At 43.2% G+C, this 23,340-nt stretch overlaps 1 protein-coding gene across 2 annotated transcripts; it reads right to left on the bottom strand.

Annotated features, from left to right (window-relative positions):
- Positions 1 to 1,776: 1,776 nt before the first annotated feature.
- On the bottom strand, positions 1,777 to 22,610 carry LOC134632091 (sodium/glucose cotransporter 1-like). Of its 2 annotated transcripts, none has more exons than XM_063480683.1 (15): positions 22,464 to 22,610; positions 21,704 to 21,775; positions 19,665 to 19,769; positions 19,419 to 19,478; positions 19,222 to 19,326; positions 19,023 to 19,128; positions 18,474 to 18,554; positions 18,173 to 18,381; positions 6,402 to 6,537; positions 6,177 to 6,284; positions 5,944 to 6,094; positions 5,691 to 5,859; positions 4,406 to 4,621; positions 2,095 to 2,200; positions 1,777 to 1,985 (listed from the first exon to the last, which is right to left on the bottom strand). In XM_063480683.1, exons 1-15 carry the CDS (start codon positions 22,608 to 22,610, stop codon positions 1,777 to 1,779), a joined length of 1,980 nt encoding a protein of 659 aa, XP_063336753.1. The 2 variants fall into 2 exon arrangements, with proteins under 2 accessions (XP_063336753.1, XP_063336754.1); XM_063480684.1 differs by having other exon boundaries at positions 1,777 to 1,977; positions 2,075 to 2,200; positions 22,464 to 22,547.
- Positions 22,611 to 23,340: the final 730 nt, after the last annotated feature.

The following is a 23,340-nucleotide window of genomic DNA, read 5'->3' as shown; positions in this document are numbered from 1 at the left end:
AATTATAAACCTACAAGGAAATACCTCAAATGAAGATACTGGGGTTGCCCAAACACAAAAAACTAACAGGTAGTATTTGTATCGCAGTGGGTTATAGCTCAAATTTAATAAAGTATAATCCAGTTTAGGTTGTTGCAAGTGTGTACATGACAGCTCTGTTAAACTATAACCATTTGCTGTGTCACTGATAAACTGATTTTGACAGCTTTGTTGATAAGTAAAACAAGAATAGCCGTCAAACACTGCCACTGATAACTTGTCTCACTCATGTCAAGGAAACAAGGAAATATTTTTTCTCACTTACTGCAAGTCTATGACAACTAATACTCACAGGAAATAATATTGATAAAACATGTTTTATTTCCCCTTTCTAGGTTATTTATTAGTCTCACTGCTGTTTGAGGAGGTCTGTAACAGACTGAAAAATACATGAGAACCAATGTCAGAATTAAAAATGTTACCTGTGATATTCAGCCAAACTAAACAGCAACACCAAAACAACAAAGGAAACACATCAGAGGGTGATATGTATGATTTTTATGAATGTATGTTAAAGTCAATGGATGGATACAGTTGATGTTGTGAACCTTTGCATGTTAATATAATTTGGATAAGACAGTCTTTGTTATTCCAGCAGTTGGGAAATTCACAATATTACAGTATCAGAGTGGACAGAGCAGGAATAAATAGATGCAGCACAAGCAAACAATATTATGAGGTGACTAAAGACGCAAGTACTATCAGCTGCCACTAGGTGTCCCTACAGTAACAGCTTTATGAGCCAGATGTCACTGAGCTCTGACAGGTGAAGAACAGATTGTGTTAAAGTTTCTTTCCTTATGCTTTGTTTCCAGTTACTTTGCATGACACCTCATAAACAAACCACATGATAAGTGTTCAAGGCTCTGTTCTCACCTGTAATGCTCAAAGCTTGCTCTTAGCTTGTAGTAATTATTTGGTTGTGAAGACACGGGTGTGGTGTAGGTGTGGTTCCCAAAAAGCAACACCCTGCATTCCATGATCGTATGATTCACCAAACTCAGCGACCTTTTTTATGGCATCAGCATAATAAAGTTATTATTGTAGTAACTATTTGGTCAGTTAAGGTTTTATTGCTTTTATATTGTCTCTTTTATATTGCCTGAAGGCCAGAGAAGATATAAGTAAAAGATATGGCATCAGAGTGTTACTCTATGAGCGAGTTCTACAATGGAAAAGATGGAGGTAGAAGAAACGTTATGATACATTATTTGAGGATAAACTTTTGAAGTGTTTTTGTCTGATGTGAATAGTGATTTTATACACATGTTTTTTTTTTTATGTCCTGGTGACCACTGCAATGAAAGCTAAATGTAATAATGGTTCAGAATACACAAACAAGAGCCCAAAGGTGATCACAGATCACAGTGCTGGATTGTTCTTTACAAGTGAAGGCTAACCTGCAGCTTCATTCACAAAATATTTCAAATTTACTATTAAGATAAAGAAGAAAATTCATACTTAGCCCAAATGATCTTCAGACATTTTAGAACGATAAATAGCATACAAATGTGTAAATATTTATGCACTTCTTCAACATTTTTTAAGTCTAATATGTATTAATATATTACTGTCTACTGGTTCACTTAAACTTTTAAATACCAAGAAGCGATAAAGAAAAACACAGTGCTCTAAACATATAAGGTTTAAACAGGGTTTTAGGGCTGAGGCCTACTGAGCAGTCTGTTAAATTTGTATAAATTAGAGAGTCGGAGAGCAGTTGAAATCAGCTGACTCTTAGCCAAAATAGGCATGACAGAACACAGCCACACACAGAAGGATGACGGCGTTGACATTGACTACGTTCCTCCACAGAGGCACCTCTGAGGTGTCTGTCAGCTTCCTTTTCAGCTCTTCCTCTTCTTCTTTAGTCAGCTTGGGGGCTTTTTTGGTTTCCAGGCCGCAGAAGCACATCACCGCTTTCTTCAAGAAGCCAGGCTCATCATCTGCAAAAGAAGAAACAAGACAAACGAAAGTTTGCATGTATTTGTTTATATGTACGAATGCATATTTACTGTGTTATATTTTACTCTGCTGCGTATGTCAGCTCATTACCGTCTGAGTCCACACTGTTGGAATCTTGGTTATCAGTCCAATCATCCATCTCAAGATCGACCCTCTCCTCTGTACAGTTCCTCAGGCTCCAGCACAGTCGATACAACTAGTCAAACAGCACAAAATGTGGTGAAAAATATTATCAGAAAATGTATCATTTTATTTTACTTCTTAATAACTGATTAAACACAGTTTAACAAGGAGACTCAGCAGATATGAAGGTTAAAGCAGGTTAAATTTCCATACTAGGTCAGTCTGGTGGAAGCTGGAGGATGAGGACAGAGGGAAGGTGTGTTAGGAGGCAGCAAGATAGAAGAAAAAAACAGGAGTGTAGAGGCAACTTTAAATGTAGGCTGGTAACAACCATGGCTGGTAAAGGGAGAGAGCTGGCTGATATAATGAAGAAGGTAGATGTATTGTGTGCAAAAGAGTAGATGGAATAGAAGCAAGGCCAAGAGCACTGGAGATGGATTCAAACTCTAGAGTGGGACCAATTTCAATGGTGCGACTAAAAAAAATCTTAGGTCGCACTGGTGCGACCAACTGTTCGAGTGAAAAAAAAGACTCCGCAACTCTGAAAGTCTCTGTGTGGTCAACAACAGACACACATTATGCCTCTGTGGTGGCCTAAACCAATCAGGGATAGTCAGGGGCGGGACCTCTCTGATTGGTCCAGATATTCCTGTAGCCTTTCGTGAGTACGTTTGAAAGTGCAGGCGGATAGAGAGAGGTGAGTTGCTTGAATAAAGCGATATCGATTTATTAAATCTGAATCGACTTTTAAATATAAACGTATTTTGCCAGAAATGCCAGAATCTCAGGTTAAAGCTCACAAAACAATTTCAACAACCACCAAACAGCAAATGAGAGCAGGTACACAGAGCTGCAGGTTTTGTCTCTCTCCAACCAAAATTCACTGAACCAGCAGCAAAAGAAGATCCAAACTACGATTCACATTTGATAAATGTCGTCATTAATTCGCTCTTACTTTTGCTGTTTTTTTTTTCTTCCACCACGATATAATCACACTTCATGCACAGCTCTCTCTCTCTCTCTCTCTCTGTACTTCAAGAACAGTTTCTCATCTCAAGTCTCTGTTTTCGGTATTATTCATTCGCTTATTACCCACCAGTCTACCGTTGTTTACAGCGCTGTCGGCCGCTGTCTTTTATTTTTTTTAATTTTTACTTTACTTAAATGACCTCGGACATAAAGCCTAATTTCTGCTGGTCAATACTGAAGAAATTTAAACTTTTTAAAATTATGTAAAATTGCAGAGTATTGCAGAATAATTTTAAATTTAAGTTTTCTTTTAAGTTTTCTGTTATAAAAAGCCAGGCCAGGAAAATCTCCTTCATGTTTTTCTGTGTTTTATTCTCAGTTACTTTGACACAAAGGCATCTGCTGTGATGCTCACAATTCTGATGAAGTCACACATGTATCAGTACTGATAAATGATCAGAATTATAATATTTCTGACTGTCTGAGGCAAAGTTGAATCGAATTGAATGGATTATAGAAAACGGTGATGATACCCAGCTCTAGTGAGTAGCCTAGGCCCGACAGAAGTGGATGTAGCTGTGGGTAATAAGAAAAGATGAAAAGAATGATTGACAACTTTTTTGTTAAGTTAAGGCCTGATCCGTCTGAAATTCATAGCCAGTGCTCTGACACGGAGCCATCAGTATCTAAACGCTGAAAAAATACATATATCCAGAAAACACATTATATGCTGTGATAAATGCACTGCCCAAGAGTCCCCTCTCCCCACTGCCTTTCAGTGGCAGGCAGCAACAAACAGGTCGTCAGAAGAGGCCGATGTGATGATTAAGTTTAATTTTGTCTACAATATTACCAAAGAATGCCAATGCACTTTAAGAACAACCACTTTTTCAGTAACTTATCTTTCTTGTACAACTGTGCTCCAAATAAAGAACTTTGTGTTGACAAGATTGTTAGTTAATCATTTACAAATCAATATTGTCTGTATGGACAGCAATTCCCCCCCCCCCCCCCCCCCCCCAAAAAAAAAGTGCACATCTAAAACTGTGGTGTTAAGCAATGCGGTTGAAAAATTTGGGTGTGCCTAACTTTTGTGCTGGTGCAACTGGCGTAGAGCTAGTGTAGAGCCCTGTAAGAGTATGTGTATACTGTTGTAGAAGTGAAGAGAGTGTCAGACAGGATCATGAGAGGTCAGGAGGTGTTGTAGATGTGGAGAAAATATATGGTAGGGTGTCATCAGCATGAATGGAGCAACAGAGAAAAATATATGGGTGCATTGGTATTTTGGTGTCTTAAATTAAAAACTTACATGTTTGTCGTCAATAGGTTTGGTCATGAGAGACACTGCCAGCATGACGATGCCGGAGATGACAAACAGAATGAGCCCAAAGTAAAGGTAGTGAACTCCACATATGATAGTGGGACAGTTACTGGGGATAGCACAGCTACCTGTCCCATAAATAAACTCAGTAATCATCCTGCTCAAGCCAATACACAGCCCAATTATGAGGCCATAAAATGCACCCTGTGGAAAGAAAGAAAAAAGGACAAATATTACTTTATATTGAAATACTTTTAAAAAGTTTAAAGGTTTTAAAAATGGTAAATAAATACAATATAGTAATATAGTAATAGATAGCAACATATATACGTATATAATATTGTATTTGAAGAAATAGTTTTGGATAAATGCTCCTTGCTAAAAGTGAGATTGAATCAGCGCTACATTTGGATGCATATTAAACAGGAAGCTGGAATCATGATTCTTACAGTATATTAACATACCGGCATTTGTAACTCTTGTTAGCTAACATGCATCCTGTGTTTAATATGTACACATCCAAAATATAAAAAATGTGTCTACAAAATTTAGTTGGACAGTTCATGAAGGAATATTTACCACTTTTGCCCAAGTGTAATACTATTTTTTGGCCAGGACCTACTGGGATGTTACGCAAGCTGATTCTCAACACATAGAAAGTGACTATTTATATGGAAACCAGAGATAATTATAAGACAATTAAATTTTGCAATTTAATTATGAATACAGACTTTGAAAGCAGGGGCTCACAATCCTTCTGACTTGCTGAGTTTTAAGTAGTAAGTGTCTGCCAAGATACCACGGGGATGAATAGTTTGTGGTGGCCTAGCGCTTACAGCAATGTTGCATTTTAATCTGTTGGTTTTACATTTCAATCATGATGTGGAAAATTTTGTAATAATTAAACAACTTATTAATAATTGAACTTTTTCAGTGGTTGTGGGTGGAAATAACTACCTTTGCCAAGAAGCACTCTGACAGCTCTATTTTATTCCCAGTCCATCTACTGAGCCGAGCTATGAACTACTTGGCTTATTTTTCTCTACAGACTTACAGATTGGTTTAATCATTTATCCCTAACACTCAGCAAAAACGTAAACTGTTTTTCTTAAAGTGTCAAATGACAAAAGCTTTGCTCTTGATAACATTTTCCTGACTAAATCCCAGAGGTATGTGAAGGATTCTTTCACTGCGCAAAACCGCACTGAAGAACAGATTTCTTTTTTATTTCATGAAAAAGGCAAGCAAACATTGAATCAAGGAGGCAACTCACAGTCTCATTGACACGTTTGCAAAAAATGGCAAGCAAGAAGACAGCTGCAACAGGTGGGGCAAGGTAACTGGTGATGGATTGAGTGTAGACAAAAAGCTGACCACTTTGGGCTGCCTGCACCACTGGAATCCATGCTATGCTCACACCAATCAGGGCCAAGATAAACACTCTGTACATAGTTGAAAAAATGCAATCAGTATTCAACACTTTAGACAATCATTGTATCAGACACAACAACAAAAATGTGTTTTACCTGCCAGCAATCATAAGTTCCTTCTCACTAGCAGAGCGACGGATTCTAGTGTAGATGTCCATGGTGAAGAGAGTACTGGCACTGTTGAAGATAGAGGTAAGGGAGCTCATCAAAGAGGCCAGCATCACAGACAGCATAAGACCTCGCAAGCCTGAAATAGAGTAACAGATTAAAAAGTAGAAATATAAAAAAATCTGCAATTATTTAAAGTTAATAAAACAAAGGTCACCAACCTTTAGGCATGAGTTCGACGACTAGTTTCGGATACGCAATGTTGCTGCAGCCCACCCTGGTCCCACAGTGTTTTTCACATTCGTCTGGATCCACACATGCTACCACATCTAGATTAAAGGCAAGAAAATCCACAGTATGTCTGTTTATCACAACTTTAAATATACCAGTAAGCTTGCTACATAAGTTACATACAACAAACTCTTAAAACCACACACCACACTCACCTGTGTACAGGATCCTGCTAATCATCCCGGGGAAAACCATGAGGAACATGGGCAGTATCTTCAGGTAACCACATAGGATACAACCTCCTTTCACGTGAGAGAGACTCTTGGCAGAGAGGCACCGCTGCACAATCACCTACAATTCAGTGGTGGTAAGCAACAAAATACATTTACTCATATACCCAGATTCAATGTGAAGTATTGTAATTGCACAATATTGCAGCAAGCTGAGAAATCAAAAAGCAAGAAACTCACAAGGAGGCACTGAATCTTCAAATACTGCTGTAAACCCTACAACTCCAAAGGCTGTTCTCTTTTTTTCTGCATTTAAAAAGCATACTAACACTGTGCTTCCAGCAGGTTACTATCCCTGTGCATAACTTATAACATATACGTCTCTTTTCCATCATAAAGAACACGTATAAGTCTAAACAGACCTGCAGCATGGAACAAACTATAACAGCTACATAACCATAACAGTAAACATAAATTTCTTAAATTCAATATGAAACACAGTGTTCCAGAGGCATGATGGGAAATTAGATTTAGACACTCCCACACTCCACACAGCCCTCACCTAGGTGGTTAGCTGTCTCCAACAACCCACATGTCTGTGTCAAAATCTTTGAGATGTTGGGGGAAGTGACACTGTCGTTGAGTCAGATTAGAAGATTCCTCAGTGGTCTCTCAAGTTGGGTTGAGAGTCTAGAGTTAGTGCTGGAGCCCTGAGTGCATGACAGTCACGATGGAGCACAACCACCCTTTTCTTTTTGACCAGCCACACCCTGTAAACCACATCTGACAGTCTGTCATGCACATTGCAGAGTCCAACGCACTGGCTCATCAGTTTAGGAGAATGGCTTATCTTTCTCTCCGGGTTGAAGGCCCACACCTGCTCCCCAGGTACAAGACCTTTCACCCTAAATCATACAGTAAGCATGTTTCTGCTGGGAACTTGCATCAACGAGGGCCTACCTCGTCAGCTTATGAGATCCCCCAACTAGGTGGTTAGCTGTCTCCAAACCTCACATGTCCATGTCAAAATCTTTGAATTGTTGGGGGAGATGACACTGTCATTGAGTTGGCTTTGAAGATTCCTCAGTGGTCTCTCAAGTTGGGTTGAGGGTCTATGGTTGATGATGGGGCCCTGAGTGCAAGACAAGGAGTGCTCATCATGGAGCAAAACCACCCTATTCTATTTGACCAGCCGCACCACTCTTTCCGCTCTGAGTAAGGTTGCTACCTCTAGGCTAGGCAGGTGGTGCTTCAGCAGCTTCACAAGGCTTTGTACCTTGTCTTGTTATGATCAGCATTAGCCTATTCTTCTTAAATTCCAGCATCATGCTGTATCCATGTGTTTTCTCTCTTCATCCATGTCTTCTTTATCTGTGGTTTCTGCTCCTCATGTTAAAGTCACTCAAATGTTAAATTCTTGGTAAGAAGACATACAGCGAGTTTTAGCCTTTTTCCACCTTAATTCAAATTTCTATTACTGTTTATAAGTACTTTGTTCTCTGGGCTTCATTAGTCTACAATCTTTTTGTAGGCTCTCTCTCTGCTCTCCTTGCCTCAAATGGTTTTCCAGCATTATTGCAGACTCTCTTGTATCTCCTGACCATTGTCAATTCTCAGCCTTTTGCAGGTTCTGTGCTCTTCCTCCTGGCCTCCATTGGCCCTTGAGCGATATTGTAGGCTCTCTCTTCTTTCCTGAACTCTCAGCCTTTTTGAGATTTTCTGCTTTCCGTCCTGGCCTCTGATGGCCCTTAAGTCTTAGCGCAGGCTCACACTCTCTTCTGGCCTCTGACAGGCCTTGAGCCAAAATTCTCTCTCTCCTCCTTTCCTGACCTCTGTTACATTGCAGCCTTAATGCAGGCTCTGGCCTGGCCTCCAACAGCTTTCCAGCCTTATTACAGGCCTTTTTTTCCCTACTCACCTCTGTCAACCCACAAATCTTATTGCAGGTTCATATCACTCTCTGCTGGCCTCTGATGGCCCTTGAGCTTTTATCGCAGGCTCATTTTCTGTCCTGCTTCCCTTTTTCCTGTTTGCTATCTGGACTTTTTCATCAGTTGACTATATTCTGTTCCTTTGGTCATGTAGCTGCTAATTTTAATGTGCTTTATATTATACAAAACTGATCTTCCCAGGCTCTTATGTTTTTCTTTTGTGAACTCTTGTTTTAATTTAAATCATCTCTGGATTTGTAATCTGGTATGATGGGTCATCTGAGTCTAATTGCCAAATAACTTAATTGAATTCTGTGTCTTAATAAATCATGGATCGGTTCTTTCAAATAATCTTTTGTTAATGAGATAACTTTACACATAAGATTAATAGGGAAGATCTATAATCACTCATCTACCTGCTTTTCTATTTGGTCTATTCTTTACATCCACTTCCCACATCAGACTCAGTCCTGACATCCTTGCTCTTGTCCAGCCATTTTTCCCTGCCCTCTCCTATGGTATTATTTTTGTGCCACTATTCTGAGCGCACGTAAAAAAATTTGCAGGTGCAAGTGTTGCATTTTGAGGAGAAATTTATTTTGAGCGAAGAAAAGCTAAATTTGAGTGAACAAAATTCATTGCTGCGTGCAAGAAATGCATTTCAGTGTTTGCTATTATCCACACACACACACACACACAATAGCAGCCCCTCTCGCTCGGTTTTTGCATTTGCGCTTGCTCGCAATGTGTTGCTTGCGCTCTCAACATTTCTGCCCGTGCGCGTCCAACTCTTTCTGTACACCGTTATATTTGTGCCACAAAACCAGCCAATCACAGACTTGGATGCAAAAAAATCTGATTGGCTGTTTTGGTCTCCAATCAGCTCGAAATGACGAAATGCAATATCCCAGAATGCATTTCGTCCAAAACTCAAATGAGGCAGTGGCGGAGCAACACAGAGTGGCGGAGTTTGAAATATTACTCTTTCTGATCACAAAATAAACTTTTAAGATATTTTCATGCGAGAATGGTGCTGTGTAAGCTTCAGATATCTGCTCGATTTATCAGGACATCACATATTTGCAAAAGTGCTCTAATGTTTTCAGAGATGCCTGTTACCCACTAGCTGACCGGTGGTCACTCGGGTTTAGTGATGGGATTACCGGCTCTTTTTAGAGATCCGGCTCTTTCAGCTCGACTCACTAAAAAGAGCCGGCTCTTTCGGCTCCTAACCGGCTCTTCAGGTTGTTTTGTTGCTTTAATTAATTTATTATTAACAATAATATGAAATTATGCACAAAAGGAATTACTAATGTAAAAAAAAAAAGTGGTTTTATTTATATATGTTTATATATAAATATATACAGTGGCCCCTAGAGACAAAACGCCTACAAACTCCAAAACACATTTCTAGTGTTAACTGAACTTCCAAAACAGAGCTACCTAGATCACTTAAATTACACAATTGAAAGCATATGCGTGTTGTTTGTGTATTTATACACAAGCACACATATATATTCAAATAATTTTTAAAAAAATGTTCATTTACCTGTTACTACCACACACCAAATCCGGTCGTTGGTGCTTGCTGGCTTGTGTAGCCACTAAGTAACAAAAGCTCAACACTGCGCATAGCATCCTGGAGCACTTCTTTTGTCTTTTGTACGTGTTTTGGAGTTTTTACGTTCTTCTGGATTTATGTGCTTCTGAGTTTTTACGTGTTTTGGAGTTTTTACGTGTTTTGGTGTTTGTACGTGCTTCAGGGTTTGTACGTGCTTCGGAGTTTGTACGTGTTTTGGAGTTTTTACGTGTTTTGGAGTTTGTACGTGCTTCAGAGTTCGTACGTGTTTTGAAGTTTGTACGTGCTTTGTCTCTAGGAGCCACCGTAAATATACTTTTATTTATTCACTCCACATAAAATGTAATAAATAAATCATATAATACAAAAACCAACTATTCACATTTCAACTTTTAACTATTTAAATTTTCAGCTTTTTACTTTTAAACAAATTTAAAGTGAAACAACACAAAACACTGCAAACCACAACACAATTAAATATAAATTAAAATATGAAAACAAAAAGAAGATGCACTTTCTCTGTCATATGGGCCTGCATGAATACACTTTCTGAATCCTTTATCATCTGCAACTGAAAATAGTTGTGGATGATTACTATACCTTTCTAATGTGACGTTGTTGTCCCTGGCTCTCTTTCTCTGTCTCTCCCTCCCGCTCTGTTCCTGTGCTACTGAGTGTAACTACCGCCCCTCCCCCCTCTTCCCAGTGCAAAGCACAAGGCTCGCATGCGGAGTGAAGCGGAAAAAAAGTGCGAGAGAGAGGGTGAGAGAAAGAAAAAACAAAAACCCCACGGCTCGCGATAAGGAGTCGGCTCGTGTCGTTCACTTCAAAGATGCGGCTCTAAGAGCCGTTTCGTTCGCGACCGACACATCACTACTCGGGTTAAACAGGGCGATCGTGGCTCAAGAGCTGGCAGTTCGTCCTGTAATCGGAAGGTTGCCGGTTTGAGCCCCGGCTCGGACAGTCTCGGTCGTTGTGTCCTTGGGCAAGACACTTCACCCGTTGCCTACTGGTGGTGGTCAGAGGGCCCGGTGGCGCCAGTGTCCGGCAGCCTCGCCTCTGTCAGTGCGCCCCAGGGTGGCTACAATGTAGCTTGCCATCACCAGTGTGTGAATGGGTGGATGACTGAATGTGTAAAGTGCTTTGGGGTCCTTAGGGACTTGTAAAGCGCTATACAAATACAGGCCATTTACCATAATATATAAGGCTGAACTGACAAAAAATCGGCCGACTACACCACCAGGTATTATAGGAAAAACCATAAAGCCTTTGAACTAAAACAAACGCTGTTGGTATATATGTATGATTTGTATCACCTTCATGTTTCCCTCTCACCACATATCCAAACCGATATCATGAGCAGCAGCTTTACAGCTGTGGCTCCAGCAAACATCAGCTGTTGTTAGAAAGTAATATTAAATACATTCTAACAACAGCTGATCAAGCTTGAACATGCTGCTGTTGTTTAGCGCGACATCCGCTGGTTTCCTCTTTCTGGCGCAAAGTGGAGAGACGGGACTTGTGGCAGAAAGGCCGATCAGCTGATCATTGATCAGTTTCATGATTGAAGTAGCAACAGGAGAGGGAGGGGAAAGAATGAGAGAAGAACAGGCAGTTGTGCAGCAAAAACACAGAATAACTCCAGCTTTGTGTCTTTTTGTCATTCTAGCTGAAGTACAGGACAAATCGCGTTCCTTTTCACCTCAATACGGATGTATTGTAATTGGTCCAGCCCAGAGTTGATCATGACCAAGTGGCTAATCCACCACCTTTCATTGTTTATACCGTTTTAAAAAAACAAACAAACATAAAAATGAAAAATCACCATCGGCCCACCGGGCAAATTCCCGGTATGCCCAATGGCCAGTCCAGCTATGCGGTCAGCTGGTGGGTAACAGGCGTCTCCGAAAACATTAGAGCACTTTTGCAAATATGTGATGTCCTGATAAATTGAGCAGATATTTGAAGTTTACACAGCACCATTCTCACATGAAAATATCTTAAAAGTTTATTTTGTGACCCAGAAAGAGTAATATTTCAAACTCCGCCACTCCGTGTTCCTCCGCCACTGCCTCATTTGAGTTTTGGACGAAATGCATTCTGGGATATTGCATTTCGTCATTTCGAGCTGATTGGAGACCAAAACAGCCAATCAGATTTTTTTGCATCCAAGTCTGTGATTGGCTGGTTTTGTGGCACAAATATAACGGTGTACAGAAAGAGTTGAACGCGCACGGGCAGAAATGTTGAGAGCGCAAGCAACACATTGCGAGCAAGCGCAAATGCAAAAACTGAGCGAGAGGGGCTGCTATTGTGTGTGTGTGTGTGTGTGGATAATAGCAAACACTGAAATACATTTCTTGCACGCAGCAATGAATTTTGTTCACTCAAATTTAGCTTTTCTTTGCTCAAAATAAATTTCTCCTCAAAATGCAACACTTGCACCTGCAAATTTTTTTATGTGCGCTCAAAGTTTTTTTTTTTTTTTTACGTGTGCTCAGAATAGTGGCACAAAAATAACGCCATACTCTCCTTGCTACTCTCCTCTCTGCATACTTTAAATCTCAGTGCTTGTCTGTCATTCTGCCATTATGATTCCTATTCATGCAACCCAGGTCCTCCTCATCTCTGCTTCACCCTGTTTATGCATAGCTGGATCCAAAACTCATTTTCAACACCTTGAACATGAATTTCTTTCAACTGATCTGTTCATATAGAAATAGTAGAACTTAGTATGTGTCATGACCCTGTGCCTCCTCGGCGGTCCCTGTATGGCTACAAGTATGTTGCGTCTCTCTCTCTCCCCTCCTGTGCACTGCGCTCTACGGGGCGGAGTCATGACGACTCCAGCCCCTGGCTCAAACACCTGCGACTCATCAGCTCATCACCACGCTCACTTAAGGCGGCGGCTGAGAAAGCTTCTTCGCTGGATTATTGAGTAACACTCGTCAGTGTCACTGCAAATCAAGCCTTCGTCTCGAGTTTCTTTTGTGCTGCGACTTACCTGTTCTTCTCTCTGTGCCAGATTCTCGCCGGCCTGGGACCACCACTGGGTGAGCTAGCCGGAGTCTAAGCCAACCTGAGCCACTGCAAGGATCTTGTACATAGCCCCTTTCCCTTCCGTGCCTGTGTTCTCCGGAGACCCTCTTCCTGTGCCCCCTCCTCCTCACCTGTATATATTCGCACCTGGTGTCTGTATTGTGGAAATAAATTGTGAACTCAAGTGACGGTCTGCCTCCGAGTCTCTCCAGAGCCTGACAGAATAATCCAGCCATCGTTATGGACTCGGCAGACCCAGCCTCGGCCGCGACAGCCCCCATGTCCCTGGAGGAGCTTCTGCACCGACACGAACAAATGCTAGTAAGGCTTAGTGGAGAAGTGGCGTCGCTGACTCAGGCTTTCGCCCAGCGGATTCCTCTGGCCGACAACCCGCTTCCTGCAGCCCCTCCCCAGGTAACACACGCTCCTGCCGTCACTACTGCAGCCACTGCTACTCCGGCTGCTAGCGCGTTAGCTCCAGTAGCTTCCGCGGTGTCGCTGGATAAGCTTTTGCCTTCACCTGAGGCCTTTTCTGGGGAGATGGGAAAATGTGCGGGATTTCTGTTGCAGTGTTCCATGCAGTTCCAACTATTACCGCATGTGTTTGTTACTGACGGAGTTAAGATTGCTTACATCACCCAGCTACTACGAGATCGGGCCCTGGCCTGGGCCCAGGCCCAGCTGCAGGCTTGCCCCGGAATGTCTTACGATGACTTCCTGTCTCGTTTCAAGTCGGTGTTTGACAAAGGCTCGAGTACGGAGGCTGCCGGCTATCGTTTAATTAATCTGAAGCAAGGTAAGCGAAGCATGGCTGACTTTTCTGTTGATTTCTGGACCCTGGCGGCACAGACCAAGTGGGGACCTGAGGCTCTGAAGACCACTCTGTTAAATAATATCCGCGAAGAACTCAAGGATGAGATAATGTTGCGTGAGCTACCTGCTTCTCTCAACGCTTTAATGTCCCTGTGTATTCAGGTGGATGATCGCCTGCGGGCGCGCCAGAGCTCACGAAGACAGCCGTTTCGCGAGCCGCTGGCTTCTCGGGACCCCCAGCCCGACGCACGGGAGGCTAGAGCCTCCGGAACCGAGGAGGAGGTGCCCATGCAGCTGGGACGCTCTCGACTCACTCCTGCGGAACGTCAACGCCGGTTCTCCGCGGGTGAGTGTTTGTATTGCGGCCGCAAGGGGCATTACATCTCTGCCTGCCCGGCGCTGGCAAAAGGAGGCGCCCGCCAGTAATGGAGGGGGTACTGGTGGGCGACCTGTCCGGCAACAAACCTCTTCCCCGTCTCTTGCTGTCTGCGAAACTCACCCTCCGGTCGATGTCCCATTCCCTCTCTGTGTTAATTGACTCCGGTGCCGAACAGAATTTCATTGATGCGTCGCTGGTCTCCAAGTTCTGCATTGACACACGGCCACTGCCTCATCCTCTACGCGTGTCCGCCCTGTCCGGCCACCGGCTGCCAGACATCACACACATCACCTTACCTGTCACACTCACTCTGTCCGGTAACCACGTTGAGAACATTTGCTTCTGTGTGTTTAGAGCACCTGTGACCCCGCTCATACTAGGTTATCCTTGGCTTTCACTACACAACCCCCACATTGACTGGAAGAAGGAGCAAATCATGGGGTGGAGTACAGACTGCCACATGACCTGCCTGCGGGCCGCCTCGCCGTCTGTCCCTTCTTCCATCCCCGTGAGATCTTCAAAGGCGCCAGAGTTATCTGCAGTTCCTTCCGTCTATCATGACCTCGCAGCCGTTTTTAGTAAGGATCAGGCGGGCTCGCTTCCACCACACCGGCCCTATGACTGCGCCATCGATCTTCTCCCTGGGGCTCCCCTGCCCTCTGGCCGTCTCTACAGCCTCACACAGCCCGAAAGGGAAACCATGGAAAGATACATCAATGACTCTCTGGCAGCTGGGATAATCCGCCCGTCGTCTTCTCCAGTGGGGGCGGGTTTCTTCTTTGTTGACAAGAAAGACAAAACACTCCGGCCGTGTATTGATTACCGCGGCCTCAACAAGATCACAGTGAAAAACAAATACCCTCTTCCCCTCCTGAACTCTGCGTTCGAACTGCTCCAGGGGGCCACAGTGTTCAGCAAACTAGACCTGCGAAACGCATACCACCTGGTGAGAATCCGTGAAGGAGATGAGTGGAAGACCGCCTTCAACACACATATCGGACACTTCGAGTATCTCGTCATGCCCTTTGGCTTAACCAACGCGCCCGCGGTCTTCCAGGCTCTAGTTAACGATGTTTTGAGGGATTTTATTAATCGATGTGCTTTTGTTTACCTTGATGATATTCTCATTTTTTCTAAGTCTCAGGCTGAGCACGAGAGTCACGTGAGGAGGGTCCTGCAGCGCCTCCTGGAGAACCGACTGTTTGTTAAGGCAGAGAAATGTGAATTTCATGTGGACACGGTGGCCTTCCTTGGCTATATCATCTCTCGTGGGGATCTCGAACCTGACCCTGAAAAGGTCCGGGCTGTGGTGGACTGGCCCCAACCACCGAACCGCCAGCAACTCCAACGGTTCCTAGGATTCGCCAACTTCTACCGACGCTTCATAAAGGACTACAGTAAGATCGCTTCACCTCTCACAAAACTTACCTCTCCCAAAGTTCCTTTTCAGTGGGATCCCTCGGCCCAGGAGGCCTTTTCCCTGCTAAAGGAGAGGTTCGCTACCGCCCCCATCCTCCGTCAACCCGACCTCAGGCAACCGTTCGTGGTGGAGGTAGATGCTTCAGACACTGGAGTGGGAGCTGTTCTGTCACAACGATTCCAAGGTACACTCCATCCCTGTGCGTTCTTCTCTCATCGTCTCTCACCTGCAGAACAGAACTACGGCATCGGTGATCGGGAGTTGCTGGCGGTCAAACTGGCTCTGGAGGAGTGGAGGCACTGGCTCGAAGGTGCAGAACACCCGTTCATCGTGTGGACCGACCACAAGAACCTTGAGTACATCCGGTCCGCCAAACGCTTAAACTCCCGGCAAGCCAGGTGGGCCCTCTTCTTCACAAGATTCAATTTTTCCATCACCTACAGGCCTGGGTCCCGCAACGTGAAGCCCGATGCACTCTCCCGTCAGTTCTCCAGTACGGAGGGGGACCCTGATCCTGAACCGATTCTACCAGCTACCTGTGTTATTGGAGCAGTCACGTGGGAGATCGAAGCTCTCGTGCGAGAGGCCCAGGAAACTGATCCCGACCCGGGCACGGGGCCCCCTGGTCGGTTGTTCGTCCCTGCGGCCGTCCGCGCCCAAGTGCTGCACTGGGGCCACACTGCCCGGTTCACTTGTCATCCCGGAGCCCGCCGCACCATCACCTTCCTCCGGCGATTCTTCTGGTGGCCCTCCTTGGACAAGGACGCCAGGGAGTACGTTGGAGCATGTGCCACATGCGCCCGGAACAAACGTTCCAGCCAACCACCCGCCGGGCTTCTCCAACCGCTCCCCTCGCCAGGGCGGCCTTGGTCCCACATAGCCCTGGACTTCATTACGGGGCTTCCACCGTCATCAGGTAACACCACCATCCTAACTGTCGTTGATCGTTTTTCTAAGGCAGCTCATTTCATCGCCCTCCCGAAGCTTCCTACGGCCCTGGAGACCGCCCGGCTGCTCACCACCCACGTCTTCCGGCTTCACGGCATCCCTATGGACATCGTCTCTGACCGCGGGCCCCAATTCACCTCTCGGGCTTGGAAGGACTTCTGCACACAGATCGGCGCCAAGGTCAGTCTCTCTTCGGGCTTCCACCCTCAGAGCAATGGACAGACTGAGCGTACCAACCAAGAGCTCGAAGCAGCACTCCGCTGTGTAGTCTCTCACAACCAGACCACTTGGAGCGAGCAACTGCCCTGGATCGAGTACGCCCACAACTGCCTGACCTCTTCTGCCACGGGACTATCGCCGTTCGAAGCTTCACTAGGCTACCAACCACCCCTGTTCCCAGCCGTGGAAGGTGAGCATACCGTACCTTCAGTACAACATCATTTCCGCAGGTGCCGCCGGGCCTGGCGGTCCACCCAAGCCGCTCTACTACGGACGGCGGAACGCAACAAGGTGCTCGCCGACCGCCGCCGGATCCCTGCACCGGCCTATACGGTTGGGCAGAAGGTATGGCTCTCCTCGCGCTTTGTTCCCATTCGTGCTGAGTCAAAGAAACTTTCCCCAGCATTCATCGGTCCATTCGAGATCGAGGCCCTAGTCAACCCTGTGTCAGTTCGTCTAAAGCTGCCTCGCAACATGCGTATCCACAATGTTTTTCATGTCTCCCAGGTCAAACCCGTGCTCTCCAGCCCATTGTGCCCTCCTTCCAGGCCCCCTCCGCCCGCCCGGCTCGTGGGTGGGCAGGAAGTGTTTGACATCACCCGCGTCATGGACTCTCGGCGGCGGGGGAGGGGCGTTCAGTACCTGGTGGACTGGGAGGGCTACGGGCCAGAGGAACGTTCCTGGGTGCCCCGGTCGGCGGTTCTGGCTCCTGGTCTGCTCCGCGAGTTTCACCGGCGGCATCCGGGTAAGCCTGGTGGGTCGCCGAGAGGCTCCCGTTGAGGGGGGGGTACTGTCATGACCCTGTGCCTCCTCGGCGGTCCCTGTATGGCTACAAGTATGTTGCGTCTCTCTCTCTCCCCTCCTGTGCACTGCGCTCTACGGGGCGGAGTCATGACGACTCCAGCCCCTGGCTCAAACACCTGCGACTCATCAGCTCATCACCACGCTCACTTAAGGCGGCGGCTGAGAAAGCTTCTTCGCTGGATTATTGAGTAACACTCGTCAGTGTCACTGCAAATCAATCCTTCGTCTCGAGTTTCTTTTGTGCTGCGACTTACCTGTTCTTCTCTCTGTGCCAGATTCTCGCCGGCCTGGGACCACCACTGGGTGAGCTAGCCGGAGTCTAAGCCAACCTGAGCCGCTGCAAGGATCTTGTACATAGCCCCTTTCCCTTCCGTGCCTGTGTTCTCCGGAGACCCTCTTCCTGTGCCCCCTCCTCCTCACCTGTATATATTCGCACCTGGTGTCTGTATTGTGGAAATAAATTGTGAACTCAAGTGACGGTCTGCCTCCGAGTCTCTCCAGAGCCTGACAGTATGAGTATATAAACACACCGAGGTAATCAGTTGAATGTGTCTCAGTTTTTGACTACAGACTGGTTGCTAAAAACTGCCGTTGAGCTGCCCAGTGCTTATTTGCTTAACTCACCTGATCAGTGCAAAAGTACCAGATGCACTGAATAGTGAGTCCAAACACGAGACCAGGCCATGGGAGGTCTGCTGTAAGTGGATCCCTGAAGAGATGGAAGGAGTCTGGCCGAGGCTCATAGCAGTTTGCACTGATGTTACCCGTGATTGAGGGGACAGCTTGCATGTAGAGTTTCTCAAAGTTTTCATATCCTTTCACTTCATTAAAAGCTGAGGAAAATCATGTGCAAGTTAGATCAACATTATTATTTATTTTTGTAACTTTCCAGCAAATAATTTTTATGTAAAATATTTCATATTACCAAAGCCCATCAGAATGAATGATCCAATAAGCATGATAAAGGTTTGTAAAGTGTCTGTGTAGATCACTGCTGCCAGTCCACCTGGGATAAAATATATGATGTTATCAGTCTGTGAAAATCTTCACTTAATCACTTGAGGTTTTATCAGCACTAATATACATTTTAAAAAAAGTCCTCTTCAATAAACTCATCATGTCATTATGTAACTACTCATTCTTTAAAACTTGTAATTGTGGATGTGTTGTTACAAAACAGCAACAGAAGGCCAATTCAGGCTTATCATAGTCCATGGGCAATCAACCACAGCAACTCAGCAAAGATAAACCAGCAATGAAGAAAGAGAGCGATTGTGTGTGTGTGTGTGTGTGTGTGTGTGTGTGTGTGTGTGTGTGTGTGGGGCGTGTGTCTACATATCCACGTACGGCCTTGAGAAGACTTTACCCCCAGTCATAATATAACTGTAGATATTACTTCTTGGGTAGTTTATGAGGAGAATGTCTGTTTGTAAGTTCAGTAAAATAGGAAATGATTTTTCTCCCGTGTACAAACCTGTGACAGTGTACAGTGCCGTAATCGCTAGAAGTGCAATAACAGCGAGGTAGATATTCAACCCAAAGGCCTGCTGGATGAAAATTGCACCCGAGAAAATATCTGCCTGAATGGGGAGAAAAAAAAATTAGGATTTCATTTAGTACCATCCAAAACAGGCACAATAGAAATATTCTCTGCTTTTCTTTCAGGAACTTACTGAAATTTTGGTGAAGACATACAAGACAAGGGAGAGAAGAGAGAGATAAATGCAAATGCGCTGTCCTCCAAACCTCTTCTTCAAGTACTCAGGCATGGTGATGATCTAAATACATCCACAAAACATGAGATTTTACTCATTAATCATTGCTTATTTAGAAAGGGTTAATAAATATATATATGAGGGCTTTTGTTTACCCCAGCTCTAATGTAGATGGGCACAAAAATCCATCCCAGGATAACAATCGCAAAAAGAGCCTGAAACACACAAATATGCAATAATCAGGAACCCTGTTTACTTTCATCCTTTTTTCCTCTGCACAATGGAGCGCTCATAAAAATCAATAAACTATGAGCTGACATGAACTGATACAGAATCAGAGGCGAGAAATTCTTCTATATAACAAGTGATAATGGATGAGTGGCTCAGGAACAGTTACTCACATTCCATTCAAATCCACCAATGGCTATTCCTGCAGCTGCGCCAGTACCAGCAATTCCTACGAAATGGACACTGCCAATATTGCTGGCAAACAGCGATGCTCCGATCTGTGGAGAGCACAGTTAAATCTGTCAGTAGGTACATTTGTAAATTAAGTAGATTTAAGAATTCATTTAAGACTCCACTTGGTTATGCTTTTTATTAGGGGTGGGAATTTAACTTGTGAATTGCGATTAATTAATTTCAAAGTGGAATCAAAGGGGAACTTTTACCAATGCACGGTTTCCTTGTATACTGATTACACTGATGCACACAGTTACAAAAATGGAAGAATCAGAAGAAAGCGCAAAAGGGACTTTGCATACCACCGAAGCACTTCAACCTTACGGTACCATCTAAATGCAAAACATGTTGCAGCGAGCACAGAAACCGTGGGAGCTGTTAGCGCTAGCAGTTTGAGTACCAACAAAAGGTGTCGGCAGCCCAAAATTGATGAAATGACAGGTTTCAGGACCAAAATTAGTAAGTCAACATCAGACAAACGTACAAATTCTCTCGCAAAATGGATTGCTCTGGACTGTAGACCACTATCAGTGGTAGAAGATAGGGCGTTAGAAATTGTGCTCCAGATTCAGATGAGGAAGCCCTGTGTAACAGGGCCCTGAGTTTGTACAGAGCAGAAAATCACCATCAGCGAGACAGACTGGTGGTCAGGTCGAGCAGGGATCAACCCAGTGCTGGCCTGCAAGTATTTCATTAGTCCTGCCACTTCTGTCCCATGTGAGAGACTGTTCTCACTTCCAGGTTACATTGTAACAAAAAAGAGAACTGCTTTGAGCTCTGAAAACGTAAACAGGCTAGTTTTTTCTAAGTAACTGGCTGATAGAGGTGGACAGTAAATAAGCATGGAGGTATTGTGAGTCCAGTGAGTTTGTTATTTTTTCCACTAAAATGTTCGATGACCACACTGTTTTAACCTAATGTACAAAATAATGTTGGTTAAGGTTACTCAGAGTTTAAAGGTGAAGCTGGTCAAATAATCCTTATGTTTCTGCCTTATTTTTTTTTAAGAATTAAAACTCCATTTTATGTTGAAATTGTTGTTATTATTATTTAAAGACAATACCTTTTTGAAAAATGTACTTAAAGTACTTAAAATAACTCTACTTTTAAGTGTGTCCAGTTTTGGCCAAGGATATTATTATTTTTTCTGTTTTGCATTTAAATACAGTTTAAATCCCTTTTTCCCATAAATTAAAAGAGCTTCAGTTGACAATATTCATGTCAATGTCTAATATTTATTCTGTCGTCCACTAAAACCCTTTAAAATTAAAAAACATTTGCACTTCTTGTGCGATTAAATGTGATTAATCAAGATTAATTAATTACAAAGCCTCTAATTAATTAGATAAATTTTTTTAATCGACTCCCACCCCTACTTTTTATGCTAGCCCATATTCTCAGTATATTGTGTAAATATTAAATGATTTAAACATTTGATTACTCAGAAGTAATTAAGATAGTTTGTTAACCTCAAATAACTCCATAAATCATATTTATATGGGACTTTACTGTTCTTAATCTCCATTCAAAACTAGACTAGTAACCTAACCCATACATCACATTTATTGACCTCACATCCACGGTCAGTATAGAATCACTAATGAACCTAACATGCATTTTTTAGGTTTATGAGATGAAACCAGGTGCCTGGGAAGAACCCCGTGCATTCAACATGCTTTAGACTTGCAGTCATATTTTAACCACACATTCATACAGCACATTATCTATCTCACATCCATGGTTCATGTAGAATGATCAGCTATCCTAAATTGCATGTCAGGATTTGAACCTGGGGACGTTCTCGCTGTGACGTGACCATGATAACCATTCCACCACCGTGCCATAAAATGCTTCTTTTATGATAGCTTACATCACATTTTATTCCACCCATTTGAACACAGCAATAAAAAATTGTTAATGGCTCTAAATGCAGGAAGAATACTGTAAAGCATCTAATTCTAAATATAAAGATACTCACCGGCCACCATACCATACTCCTCCCTGCAAGGAAGAAGCCACCTACAGTGGATCTGTTAGTGTGGACCATAGACTGTAACAAGACAAAGGCACGTTTTAGAAAAACATGGCTTGTTAACAGCACTCAGTCACTCGACGGTATGAGGGTGTCTTACTGCCTATGCCGTTGCAGCTTGCACATCTGTAAAGGAACCTTTAATGCTGCAAGGTGTTGTATGTGCAGATTCTAGAGCAACATATGCTCCCATCCAGATGACATCTTTTTCAGTGAGAGCATTGTATAATCCAGCAAGACAATGCTCATTGCATCTATCACAACAGGATATCTTCGTAGTAGAAAAGACTGATCTGCCCTGGCCTTAATCCAGACCTTTCACCAACTCAAATCATTTAGGCAAAAATATGAGGAACACCCAGGAGTGTTGAGCAGCTAGAGTCTTATATTATTAGACAAAAATGGGACAAAATTCCTCCATCCAATTCATAATTAGGATTTTTTTTTAAAATGGTACATGTTTTTTCAGGTTAATTTGAAATTTCCACTAGAAATAAAATATGAATTTATGAGATTTTCAAATCATTACATTTAGCTTTCATTTACATTTTACACAGTGTCCTGACTTTTTGAGAATCAGGCTTGTAAGACACATTAGGACACATTAACATACAAACTATCCTAAATCTTCTTAGCTGGAAACAGTTTATAAAATTATTGAGGAATTGCAGAGAAATTAGTTTTAAAAAGTGATTGCAAAACTTACCCAAACTCCAACTGCCAAGACGACCAGGAAGTACACCACAATAACAGAGATATCTGCAGCATTATTAAGAGCTGTGGTGTTTTTTGCGTCATTTTCTGCATTTCTGTTTATATAAGAGAATCCAAAATAAGAATAATCTTGAGACATTTTGGCTGAGACAGACAACAGCAGTGTTGTTTGAGTCGGCTCTGTTTGAAGCGTTTACAGAAAGCGATTACCTTTATAACCTTTGGTGTGCATGTGAGAGGGAGATGAAAGCAGGAGGCGTAGATAGTGTAGATGTAAAAGAAGGGAAAACAAAGAGTGGACATTAACACATACTCCGGTTGGCTGAAGGTGGATGCACATATGAATGTTACTGATTCAACAATGTTGACCTGAAAAATGTGTTAAAATGTGTAACTGTTTACCAAATAATATTGTTAATTATTAACCCTACAAGGGAATACCTCAAGTAAATACACCAGGGTTTGTTAAAACAAAAACCTACAGGTAATATTTGCATTGCAATGACCTATAGCTAAAATTTAATTCAGTCCAATTGATCCAGTCCAATCTGTTTGGATTTTGGCACCTATGCCCATCAGTAAAATAAGCATTGCTATTAAACACATTCACTGATAACTTGTCACACTCATAATTTGCAAATCAAGGACAATGTTTTATTATGGATTTAAATTAGTTTCAGTTAGTTATGATATGATCCACAAGCATAAACTAAGATTTATAAATCTGTACAATGATTTGTGTTTAACTCTTGAGCACTCATAAATACATGTTCCAATTCACACACAAATCTGAACCCATGTGAAATTATTTTACAAGTGCAGATAGGAAAACCTGAACAGAGTTGGAGCTCAGCTTCATAAATCTCATT

This window comes from Pelmatolapia mariae, linkage group LG7 (genome assembly GCF_036321145.2).
Source record: "Pelmatolapia mariae isolate MD_Pm_ZW linkage group LG7, Pm_UMD_F_2, whole genome shotgun sequence".
Classification (NCBI taxonomy): domain Eukaryota; kingdom Metazoa; phylum Chordata; class Actinopteri; order Cichliformes; family Cichlidae; genus Pelmatolapia; species Pelmatolapia mariae.
Note: the sequence above shows the minus strand (reverse complement) of the source record. Positions and strands in the feature narration are given on the sequence as shown.